We start from the raw sequence: 12,974 nt of genomic DNA, 5'->3' as shown, positions 1-12,974 counted from the left end.
ATTCAGCTGTCAATGCATTAATGGCCTTCATAGTTTATTTCATCATAATTCACTTGGGTTTCCTTGTTTATTAATCACTACATAGTATAAAACAAAGTCGCTTTGCCTGTCCCTATGTCCCTATGTCCCTTTGTACGCTTAAATCTTTGAAACTACGCAACGGATTTTGATGCGGTTTTTTTTAATAGATAGAGTGATTCAAGAGGAAGGTTTATATGTATAATAACATCCATTAAATAGTGGAGAAGTACTGTTATTTTTGAGGTTTCTAATGTGATGTCGTAAAAAATTACATTTTTTCCGCTTACATTGCAATCGCAGGCTGAACCCTACGAGTTTTATCAAAATAATGTACTAAGTATTATACACATTGAAAAGGTCTACAGAAAAGTCCGAGATGGTATATGTCTATCTCTTATGGATAACCCACAATAACTTTTTTTTGTCATTTACTTTTTACGACAAATAATGGCTAATTTTCGATGCGATTTTAACCAATACAGCATTAATCCTTAACCAATTAAATACCTTGAATACATTGATCATTTAATATAGATCTATATGGCCCCTTACACCGTATGATTTAAGTGAATATTTTCGAAGATATTACAGATTTAAAAATTGCGGGACGTAGCGTTTGCGGCGGTACCGGCCGGCCGCCCGGCTATCTATTTTATACCCGTGCGAAGTTTTTATGTACCCCCTATGTTTTTATATACAACGTTCACAGTTTTTCTGTAGTGTATTTAGTTCAGCATTGCACCCGTGCGAAGCCGGGGCGGGTCACTAGTTTTATCTAAACAAGGTACATATTTAAAATGTCGTTAAGGTTTAGTTATAAACTCTGACTCGACAATCTTCGAAGAGTCTACATAACTCTATTCCCAATCAATTTGGAATATTGTATTTTAATGATACGTGTAACGTGCCTGATAAAAATGACCGTAATACATTGACACAAAACTTAACTTACTTTAAATGTCTTCTGCAAATACACTTCATTTCTCTCCGTCGCTTAAATATTGTTACGTAAATGTAAAGACATATACCACATGGATACTATCCTATAAATAATCCACATTAATACAACAGGGTCACCCACAAGGTACTCCTTAGAATAACATGTTAGCCGGACACAGTTCCGCATAGAAACATAATATACAGGGTGTCCCACTATCGGTATACTGAGCGCGAAGGGACTTGTAGTTTTGCATACAACGATCACGTAAAAAATACAAATTACGTCAAAAAATTTTTGCTTAATTTTTCCTTATGTTTTCTTCTCTAACTTCGCGCAGCCGGCATATACCGCTTCGCTAATGTGAGCATTTTGTCTATAAAAACAAAGATAGCACGTGCGGGTGGCAAAGTTGGGCAGGTTGCTTGTTAGCGGTGTACACATAGAGTTTCAAGAATTCATCTATTTGAAAAAAAAAATGCGTCTGGAATTTTATAAGTATTTTTACGTACTCAGCGTATGCAAAGCTACAACCTCCTTTGAGCTTAGTATACCGACGCGACGGTGGGACACCCTGTAGATTGTAGATACCGTCTCGCCTCGGTATATTGAAAACAATATTGTAATGAAATCGATGTTTTTGTTACGCTTGATGTGATGTACTTCCTAATGTACTGTTTTATAATAGAATTATAATATATTGTAATCTGTTTCAGTTAGAAATTCATGAGTTTGTTGAATGTTAAAATGCTAGATGGTTTATATAACTTCTTGAATATGTCTGGATGTGATTTGGTTTTCATTTGTGACTTTTTGTGAAATTGTAGTTTCAGTTTCGTAAATAGTTCTTTAATATTTTTTCTTCATGTATCAAGATGATTATTTCCGTTTATGTACATAGCAATGAGATATTTCACCCAGGTCAAAATATAATTATAACCTACTAGGTTTCGTTAGGTTAGGCGGCTTCGCCCGCGCAGTCAAAGAAAAACCCGCATAGTTCCCGTTCCCGTGGGATTTCCGGGATTGCGTCATTTTCCCGGTATAAAAAGTAGCCTATGTCCTTTCTCGGGTATCAAAATATCTCCATACCAAATTTCATGAAATTGGTTCAGTTGTTTAGGCCTGATTGAGTAACATACAGACAGACAGAGTTACTTTCGCATTTATAATATTAGTATGGATGTCACTCTCTAGAGGCTAGACTAATAACTATCTCCAGACACAAAAATCATACATATATCATAAAATAGCTGCGTTACGACGTGAAGAAAAGACAAACATACTTTCGCATTTAGTAAGGCTGTAAAAATACTGTCGAACTTATGTTACATCATGATGCTATGGAAGGAAGGTGACAATCGTTTTAGTAAGAAGGTCGAATCTTGACCAGGCTATCCTCGTTGTGATAATGATTCATTGTGAGGCGTATAAGGCGGCACGAAGTTGTTCATGTAAGAAAGTTTGGAAAACAATTTACATACAAATAGTACGTCTATAGTGGATGATAAATGTGTCATTACGTATTCTTTAAATGGACAAGAATCTTACAGACGATAGATGATAAAAATGAAAGGACTTTAATTTTGTAATTCACGAAAAAGGACGTTGTAAATTTGTTTTTGGAAGATGTTTTTGGAACACGACGCACATAGCAGACGAAGTCAGAGAAAAAAGTTGCCATATCTATATTTATTATTATAAAACATTGTAAACATAACAATTGTTTTAAAGTGCATCCATTAAGAGTCGTTAAATCGGACAATTATTTGTTATGGATCTAAAGTCGTGTCTGATTTCTATTAAAAGCATTGTTTTTCCTCTACTTTGATACATATGTAGGTATTTTCCTTGTGGTATTATTTTACGTATTTATTCTGTTGATTTTAACTTGACCATTATTCAGCGATTAAAATTATCATCACGGTGTAATAACCTGTTTTTTGGAAGTCTTTACATTTGAGCGTCGACTATAATAAGAATTTAATTTATTTCATTAAATTTTTCGGCTTCAATAATTGTTTTTCTTTTTATAAACCGATAATTGATCAACTTTTTGATAAAGTTTATGAAATCGTTATGACCTAATTTCCCTCTGTCTCTCTGTCTGTTATTGTTGCATCATACCGTGGTGAAACAACCTATAACCAGGGAAATTTGCCTTCACCACTTGGTTGAAGCTGCGGGTAACACCTTTGACCACTTTTGAAGCTGCGGGTAACAGCTGGACAAACATACTATAATATTATAAAGCGAAGAGTTTCTTTGTTTGAACGCGTTTATCTCAGGAACTACTGATCCGATTAGAAAAATTCTTGAGTGTTAGATAGCCCATTTATCGAGGAAGGCTATAAGGCTTTTTTATCATCACGCTGAAACAACAACAGGAGTGGAATACTGCGGGTAAAACCGCAGGGCACAGCTAGTAGAAAATAGATGTTAATTCACCGATCTCTCCAGGTGCACCCCGAGAACGCGCAGTGGACGTGCTTCGAGCAGAGCGCGCTACTCGACGTCAAGAACTTCTTCGGGCTTGAGAGCACGGTCGAGAAGATCGCCATGAAGCAGTACGCTGCGAATATTGCTAAAGGTAAGGAAGTACCTGTGTAGGAGAAAGTTGGGGTAATAATTCATGTCTAGAAGTTAACAAGGGTAGATGGCTTTTATATTTTGGATTTGATGATGGTTGTTTATTAAATAACAGTTTAATAGAACGTGTATGCACATTTCTAGGGGTACAAAGTTCTGCTGGCCTGCAGACAAAGCTATCGTTTCAGATCTTTATCTGCAGTTTAGTTGTTCTAAGTTTCTATATACAAATTGTATAAGGCAACTCTTTCTGTGTTTTTGTCGTTTTTAAATGTTGTTTTTGGATTAATTGTGTCTATTTTCGTTTCTACAAAATTCTGCTGTCCCTTTTGCAAGGCGCTGATTTAAGTGTTCATTCGGACGGTCTATGATCATCCTTTAGTAATGTGACTGTCGTCGTATTTCGTCTTTTTTGACGTGAAAACGTCTTATAATTCGATAGAGCCGATTGCACGCACGAAAAAACATGACTCATGCGGCGTTACCTTGCTCTGAGGCGTTCCATGTAAGGCTTGAAGTGCAAGCGAGAGCGCGGAACGAGCGACAAAGAAGCACAATCGGATGTTGTCACGTTCAACTATCGTCAGTAAACCGACTTTACAGACAACCAATTTTTTTTTCGTAATTTGGCATAATTCCCGTAGGCAAGGAGCTGATCGAGGTGTTCATGCGCGAGGTGCACGCGGACGGCGTGCGCGAGCTGCCCGTGTGGAGCGCGGGCGCGGCGGCGCGCAACCGCGAGCTGCGGCGTGCTGTGTCGCGCGGCGCCGAGCCGCTGTCGCCGCGCCGCTCCGTGCCGGGTGAGTGAGCGTAGTCTAGCTTTATACAGTAGACCCGCGTTACCGGCCCCTGGACTATCCATCTAAAATTGCTGAATCCCTATTTTTTTGACAATTTTTACGTCGATCATGCTTGATTGAAAAGTTTACAACCTGTACGAAAAAAAGTTCCACCACCATTATGCACTACATACTTGATAATACCGCCTACTTTTACCGCTTCATTGTTTGTGTATTATTTTTGTTGTAGTCGTATCGTAAACGTAGTCGTATCGTAAGCATAGTCGTATCGTAAGCGTAGTCGTGTCGTCGTGCGCACACGACGCATTATAGCAACGTAGCGTAAGTTTAATATATAGATTCTTACCATATACAGTGTGGAAAATTTCGATATACCCTGGAGGGAAAGTACTTGAAATACATATAGCAAATTTTGCTCAAAGAAAACATTTATTTATTTTGGAAAAGAAATAGAACTGCTACAAAATAATGGAATGTTTCCTTTGGCAAAATTTGCTATCTTCAGTATTTCAAGTACTTTCCCTCCAGGGCCCATAGAAAATTTCCACACTGTATACTTTCAAGACCTATACCTGTACGAACGGGAAATATTGATAGTGTTTTCTTAAATTTATCTTCATAGGACAGCGTCTACCAACTAAATTAAGAGTATTTGATGAGTATAATATGATGCAAACAGAAAAAAAAAACACAATTTAAAATTTAAAAAAATTCACCAGAATAAAGCCAAAATAAACAATGAAATGGTTCGCTCGCGTGTCCGTGTCACCGTGACATTATAATGGGCCACAGTAAATAAACAGTGCCATAGCTTATGAATTATTTACCGTTTGTCGCCTCTGTGGATTATATACTGTGACCTCGGGTGGTTAGTAATTTTTATGAAAAAAGGCTGCTTATACATGTGGCAGATGTAAAATATTTTTTGTAAATATCAAAGGTGATAAAAATTTCGGAATCAAATCTTAAGGGGATTATGAGGAATAAAACGACAGTTTTCAATTAGATGAGTTTTCTAAAATGGCACTTTTTTCGTAAAAATGATTCTCCTGTTACTATTTACTGTTTGGTCATCTCAACAAAATTCCATCTTTGCAAAATATTGTATATACAACATCTTTTTGCTTTTTGTAATTTTACATATTTTTTTTTGTAGTTTTGTTCAAAAACATATTCTCAAATCTAGATTTCGCATGCGAATCGCGCTTCCTGCACAATAAGTTAAAATTACTATTTTGTTACATTTTGTGCATAAAATGAATTCACGCGTTTACCCGCTCCGTGTATAAACAGCCTAATAGCATTTTTAAGACTGCTCGTCGCCAAGATTGGTTGTTTGAAGCTATGATAATAACTACTTTGCATAATTATTTATTTATGATAAGTGAGATTTTTGTCGAGATAACGTCCATTTTGCATTTTTGTGCCTTTTTATAGCTCGGTTGTTTTAAAAGTTTCGCTATTAAAACGAGACTATGAAAAAATGTTAAACAAAATGGCGCATGCTTATTAAAATTATTAGGACATAGAATAATATAAAAAATGCGTTCCTCAGAATGTGGTAAAAATTAATGGAGGCCTAATTTATCTCTCTGCTTAATATTGCAATGTGCAATCGATTAAGCAGTTTTATATTGAAACATGAAGTCATAAACATACATACACACTGTAATCTGTATCTACTCGTGTAGATATTCAGATATACAAAGTCCCATTACCAATACACTTTTTAAATAATCCTTAAAACTGATAAAAACTGTATATTCCATAATTCAAATATCAAACAGAATTGTTGTTTAACTTCCACTTTCAAATAAGCTTTGGCATCAAAAATATTGAAGTAATAATAAATATTCAGTTCTATATTTGGAGCAACTTGGGGCGGGTAGTTTTGAATAATGCATCCCGTCAGTACGGAGTCGCTGTAAGTTATCTTCTACTTTATATTTAATAACTTAGGTTCAAGCTTAAAGTGATATAACTTAGACGCTTGGAAATTTTCCCATCTTAGAGGAGAAGTTTTATATTGCTCTATTTACTAACGCCCTAATATTATAATGTGTGGGAATATTGAAAATGTTTATCGTAATTTGTCTGTTCTGATGTGAGCAGGAATCTATGATATATAAAAAAGCTAGATACGTTACCCGCTCTCTATTTTGGCAAGAAAAAACTCAGCTAAGTGCCCGAGTTTCACGCACCATTCAGCGTCGTGGCTGGACGTTCTTTTTATATTTTAATCGGCAGTTGATATTACGAAGTACATGAGTGAGAGATGTATTATGTCTCGTGCGTGAGAGTGAAAGAGAGAACAACTGTATTGGTGATAAATGATAATGCGTTAGTAAGTAGGTATGTATTAATTACGCTGTTTTTTAGTGCAATGATGTTGGCGTATGCCGCGTCTACTAGAATATATTTTTTTTTCATCACTCATTGTGGACCATTTTCACTACTAGCTAAAATATTCGACTGACTTCTAAAAATGAGGTCCGGTCAAATGATCTGACGATTTAATCAAATACTACGAAACCAATACATTATTTACATAGTGTCTTACGTTCCTATGATCTTCTTCTTCTTCCTTTGCCTTATCCCTTTATTTGGGGTCGGCTCTCCTCGTTCTCATGCGCCAGGATGGTCTATCCTGGGTTGTTTGTTTATTCAATTGGGCTCTCTCCAAGTCTTTTGATATAGTAGACCATCAAGTGGCGGGGGGACGTCCCAGACCCCTTCTTCTATTTGGCAAGTTTAGTGCCCTCCTTACTACGTGGTTTTCTTCACGCCGCATCCTATGAACATGACTGGTTAAAGAATAATGTAAAATATGACGAACAACTCTCAACTCAATGATTGTAATGAACCCCCTGGTAGTGTGATATTCCCAAAATTTCCATTACCCCTTTTACTTACACGGTTGTTCATTCATTAATTATTCAGAGACACAAACAACAATTCACAAAGTGACATAGAAAGCGACTAGAACTCACTAATTGCCCCAGGGCGAATGTCACTTGCCCTGAAATATTTCAAGTCGCAGACGTTTATTACGAACAAATGTTACGGCTTTGGAATTATTTAGAAATGAAATATTCCCAGGGTGGAGCTCATTTGTGTGATGTTAGAGCAGGATTTTTGTCGTAATTGACAGACTGAAACGGCCCAAGTAATTGGTAGAGGGAATCATGTCAGATCACAATATAATATACGTATATTATGTGAAAATTATGTAATTAGTAGAGGGAATCATGTCAGATCATAATACATAAGAGATACAGAAAATATTGGGTATAGAAATAATAAGGACTACATTTTTCATAATTTTTAATATCCTAGCTCTAAATGGAAACAAATAATTAATACTAATTAATATAGTCGAAATATTTAAATAGTGACCCGGAATACGAATTGGGTCCTAGACCTTGCATTTTATTGCGAACATAACTTGAGGTCAAACAAATATCTGCATAAAAGCACTGATCAATTATAAGTCGATGAATTCAAATTAATTTGTTGTCCGCATTTGTTTATCATTAGCTTACAATTCTAAACAGAGATTCTATTTCATGACCTGAAAAAATATTATAAAAATAACAAGAAGATCCGTCAATTAAAATAATTTACAATCTAGCAAAATTTAATAAAAAGCTTCCTTGCAAAGAGATATTTTTTCCCAAAACTAAGTTCAAATAAGTTCTTAGAAAGAATTAATGTCCATTTCATTTTTACCTATCCTTACCCTGTAATATTTTCCCAATATCCTTTACCTCTCCTAACCTCCTCCTCCTTTCCCCAGGTACATCTGCAAGCTCCAAACGAAGTAACCTAGCCCTATCCAAATCGTCAAACAGATTACTAAGAATGCGCAGTAAATCTGCCACCAATAGAGAACACGAGAAATCTAGCCATAGCCTCTGGCGTAGAAGCAAAAGTAAATCGAAACTAGATGACCAAGCCTCAACTTCCCATATTGCTATAAAAGATAATCGTGACGATAAAAAAGGTTACGAAGCATATGAAGAAAGAGTAAGAAATACTGCTTTAGCCAACGAAGAGTTTAATAATATTCCAAATACGATAAGATTTTCTGAAGATGATTTAACGAAACCAAACTTAGCAACTGCTAAGCCCTGTGTCTGTGATAATGAAAGAGCGGCCAGGGAAAGTGGTACAAGATGGGATAATTTATTGATTGTATTAGTGTGTGCTGTTATTATAGTGTATGTGCTGTCGTCGCCTCTTTCATTCCTGTTCAGACGGGATAGATAAGTGTAATATATGGTTTTTGTTTGGTTTTTTGTTTATTTTTTATGTAGTTTGTTTTGGATACCGTTACGTATGATAGTTTCAGAAATGACCAGCTTAAAGTTACATATTTTAATCAAGGTACAACGAAATGGGGAAACATTATAGGAACACAAGAAAAATCTGTATAAAATTGGATATAAGACTAGTGCAATTTCCTTTTGATAGCATTTTTTTAAAGGGTTATATACTGCTTAGTTGCAACAGTCATACATCAAAATTCTGGCTTCGATCCCTTTAGAGTCATAAAATGAATCTTACTAAAAGCTCAAACTAAAAGGTATTTATCGAGCTTCTATTCTCAAAAGGCCAGGTAGACCTTGGAGTTTTCTATTTGTATATAATGATTTTTCCTTGGAACTAGTTAGGTAATACCTACTTACGTAACACATAGTACTCGGATATAAAGTCTAATGGATATTTTAAGTGAAACGTCGGAAATGGCTTGATCGATTACATTTTCCATGCATTAAGGCATTTTAGCGAAAATTACTTGAAACAATAAAGACATTTAGATATTAAAGATTTTAACGGATTTTAAAAGCGATTTTTTGGATGGATATTTTAAAATAATCTAAACTAATATTATAAAGCTGAAGAGTTTGATTGAACGCGCTAATCTCGGGAACTACAGGTCCGATTTGAAAGATTTTTTCGGTGTTAGATCGCCCATTTATCGAGGAAGGCTATAGGATATATATCATCTCGCTAAGACCAACAGTAAAACCGCGGAGCACAGCTAGTAATGTATATTGCGTTTAAAATCCGTTAAAATCTTTAATTTCTAAACGTATAATACTCGCGTAAAATCAAACAATAAAATACTACAATAAAGACAAGTGCCAATACCATCTCGACAATTCAGTATTAGATCTTCAACAATCTTTAGAAGTTCGATAAATACCCTTGTCATAAATAAACAATGGAAAGTCAGGTGTCCATAAATAGATTGTCCGTACTGCGTGGGTGTTTCAGTAGTGTCCGCCCACGGCAAACGCCGAGCGGAGATAATAAGGGTTACTATTTACAAGCTTTTCAGGTTTTAACGCCGAGCGGAAATAATAAGGGTTCGAATTACTATTTACAAGCTTTTCAGGTTTTGGAAAGATGCTGTGGAATATGGTGGATGGGATGGGGAGTAATATCCCTTGAATTTTTTATGGTAAGATATGGTAGGATAGGTAGTGTCGGATGAATATTGGGAATTTGTTGTGTCAATATGGAAATGCGGATATAAAAATATATTAAGGGAGTTAAATTGATAATTTATTTATTGAATCACTAGAAAATTGTGATTTTGAAGAAGATCGAATGCTTATGAGTATTTGGGTGTAATATGAAAATGTATGGATTCTATAAATCGCACTTATATTAATTTAAAAAATAAAAATAGAAACTTACCATTGAAAATTTTCAAGAAAGAAAAATAACGAGGGCTTAGATGAGACCTTACGCAAACGAGCAGGGTCATCTTATGTAAGTCTTCACCGTTGTCTACGCTTGAAGGCTTTATGGAAAACATTTTCGGCCCTTTATTTACATATAGGCTAGTCTTAAAGGCCGTAGTTATTTGGACAGACCTCAAATAAAAAATTATTAAAACGCATAAATTCAAGTCGGGAAATTTTCGGCTCTGACTTCTAAGGAATTCATAAACCGGCTGTTCACTAATTTTAAATTACTTTTAGCTGTGAACATGTATTAACAAAAATACCCACGTTTACATAATAAACAGTATAAAAACAAAAGCAGTCTACCAGCTTTTTACATAACGACTTGGAAGGATCTTGCTCAAGTGCTGCAGTGGCCTTGAACTTAACCTATAAAGATAGGGTTGGCAAAAATGGTCTTCATTGTATTATGAACAATTATTTGAAAACGATTGTCAATTTTTTATTAAAGCATTATAATATTTTATGTTAAAGTGTGGACAACCGAGCAGCTTGGTCCCTTGGTGATTTTTTTTTACTCATACTACGTTTCTGTAATATTACGGTGTGGACGAATTATTTATACTTTGACGGTTAATCATGGGTAAACCACAGCACCAATTTCGATAATAGCTTGATGCTCCGAGTCAGATATAGACTTTTTTCAAAAATCAACCCCAAAAGTTATGAAATAAGAGTTGTTAGGTTTTGTCAACAACTAGCTTTTAATAATTTTTAAAAGTTAGATTTGGCAACCCTACACGTGCGTAGATATTTAAAACTCAGTGCTAAGCTCGACAAATAAATGCTCGGAACTCGAAATGAGTTTTAGTTCAACACCGCAGATGTTTAATGCAAAAAGTTTTAACCCTGTTTTATCCTTATGATTGGAGGTATAAATAGATTTTCTGAACAGATTGAAGATCTGAAGATAAATCTGAGTTTTGATTAATGTTTTTGTTAGGAAGTTGTGGATTATCAGTTCTTCTGATACTTTTTATCAATACTTATATTCTATAGCTGAAGAGTTTGTTTGTTTGAACGCGCTAATCTCAGGAAGGCTATAGGCTATATAATATTACCACGCTAAGACCAACAGGAGTGGAGCAATGCGGGTAAAACCGCGGGGCACAGCTAGTTATTTATAAATAAACTGATAAGCAATTTTAACAGATGAGAGATTCTGTATGTTTTGGTACAGTTTTAATTGGAAATAGCTTATAGAATCGATAGATCTGATCAAAATTAGTAAATATTTAAACATTCTGTTTATTTTGAAAGCTGTATTTTCGCAAGTTTTGTTATGCTTGATGAAGAATTATAATTAAAGACAAGAGTTAAGGTCATTGACTTAATCAATTAATTAAATAGGTATTTATATAACTTCAATAGCATTTTTTTTACCTGATCATTTTCGCAATTTAATTGATTCGGTTGCTTTTTATGGCATTATAATTTTGGGTCAGGTTTTGATACTGCTGTATTTATTTTTAGATATTGATTCAGGATTTGTACTCGTGTTTTCTTTTTTTATTTCATCTGGTGACTTTAGTTTGTTGAACTTACTGAACAATTTATTCTACTTTTTTAGAGAAAGTTAGGATCTAGGTATATGACTTGATTATGCACAACATTCGGTGTAGATTTAAAAATCTTCATTTATACGTAAGTTATAAAGTCTCTAAATAAAACTGGGTCAATAGGCATTTAAAAAGGGAAAATTCAGAATTTACAAGACCTAAAAACACAATTGGGTTCCCGAAAATTGAAACTTATGAGGTATCGATTTGAGAAGTCCCAGAAAGGACGTATCAAGGTCTTTTGGAACATTAGGCAAGTAGGACAGGGCAATTAGGGTAACGGGGATTTATTTTACTTACTCTTTTAACTTTTTTATTTATTGCAGCCCTTTGTGTAATCCGTTATTGTGTAACTGTAAATTGTGACCTATTTCAACGACTTTAGTTTTAGTATCGGACCATATGATCATATAAGTAACATAGCCCTTATGATGTGTCAAAATCCGTATTCCAAGCATCCAAATTCGTTCAGCTCGTGAAAATGGGACAAACAACGGGACGGATACAGTTATTTTTGCGTTTATACTTCTTCAGCCTGCGGCTTCGCTTGTGTGGTAATCGCATACAACATTATTTATAGGTATTAAATCTTCAGTTTTAATGTTATCAAATATAGAAGAGTTTTTACGGTAAAACAATATTACATCTATCCTCGAACAAACTTCAGGGTATTACAAACTTTGTTTAAAATTGTAACACCCTGTTTAGCTAATTTGAATATTAGATGATCTTCTTGTAGCTTATTTAAATATTAGATCTTCCTACGAATTATGTTATTAATAGACCAATTGAGCTGATCTTCTTACTAAATGATATTTGTATGTTTATAAAAATTTGCTGATCTTCACACTTAGTTATAATGTATAAATATATATATTTATAGACCAATACACCCTGGACAGCGAATACATCAAGAGGTACTTGGGAGAGCTCACACCGATCCAGGAGTCACGGCTCTTGCAGCTGAGAAAGTGGATCGCAGATCTACAGAAAGGAAAGGTAGTTTGAATTTGATATTTAGTTTTATAGCATTTAAATGCTTTATAAATAACTCGCGTCTTTCGCCAGTGGAAGACGTTCGGATCCCACCTCATGATCGTTTTTTTCTATTCCTTAAAAAATAATAAGACTTTCTATTTTAAAAACCTGTAAAATTATATAGATTTTAGGAATAATTATTTTTGAACAAAAAACTAAACCATCTTCAAATGGTTAGTACTGGACCTTTAAATATATGTAACTGAAAGCTATAAAAAAAATAAAAGAATCATCAAAATCGGTTCCCAGTCCAAAGTTCTGAAAACATGAAAAG

The 12,974-nt window shown here is 34.7% G+C and overlaps 1 protein-coding gene across 1 annotated transcript in view; it reads left to right on the top strand.

Annotated features, from left to right (window-relative positions):
- Positions 1–12,974, top strand: part of retm (real-time) — a 49,158-nt gene that overhangs the window by 23,762 nt on the left and 12,422 nt on the right. The window contains exons 4-6 of the mRNA XM_089702829.1: positions 3,419–3,548; positions 4,192–4,347; positions 12,546–12,661. Coding sequence (XP_089558955.1) covers positions 3,419–3,548; positions 4,192–4,347; positions 12,546–12,661 — 402 coding nt within the window. The remainder of the gene's footprint in view (positions 1–3,418; positions 3,549–4,191; positions 4,348–12,545; positions 12,662–12,974) is intronic.

Source organism: Colias philodice, chromosome 13 (assembly GCF_061535455.1).
Source record: "Colias philodice isolate Cphi_HAF_F1 chromosome 13, ilColPhil1 Martin Lab GWU primary, whole genome shotgun sequence".
NCBI lineage: Eukaryota > Metazoa > Arthropoda > Insecta > Lepidoptera > Pieridae > Colias > Colias philodice.
This window is presented reverse-complemented; position numbering and strand designations above follow the sequence as displayed.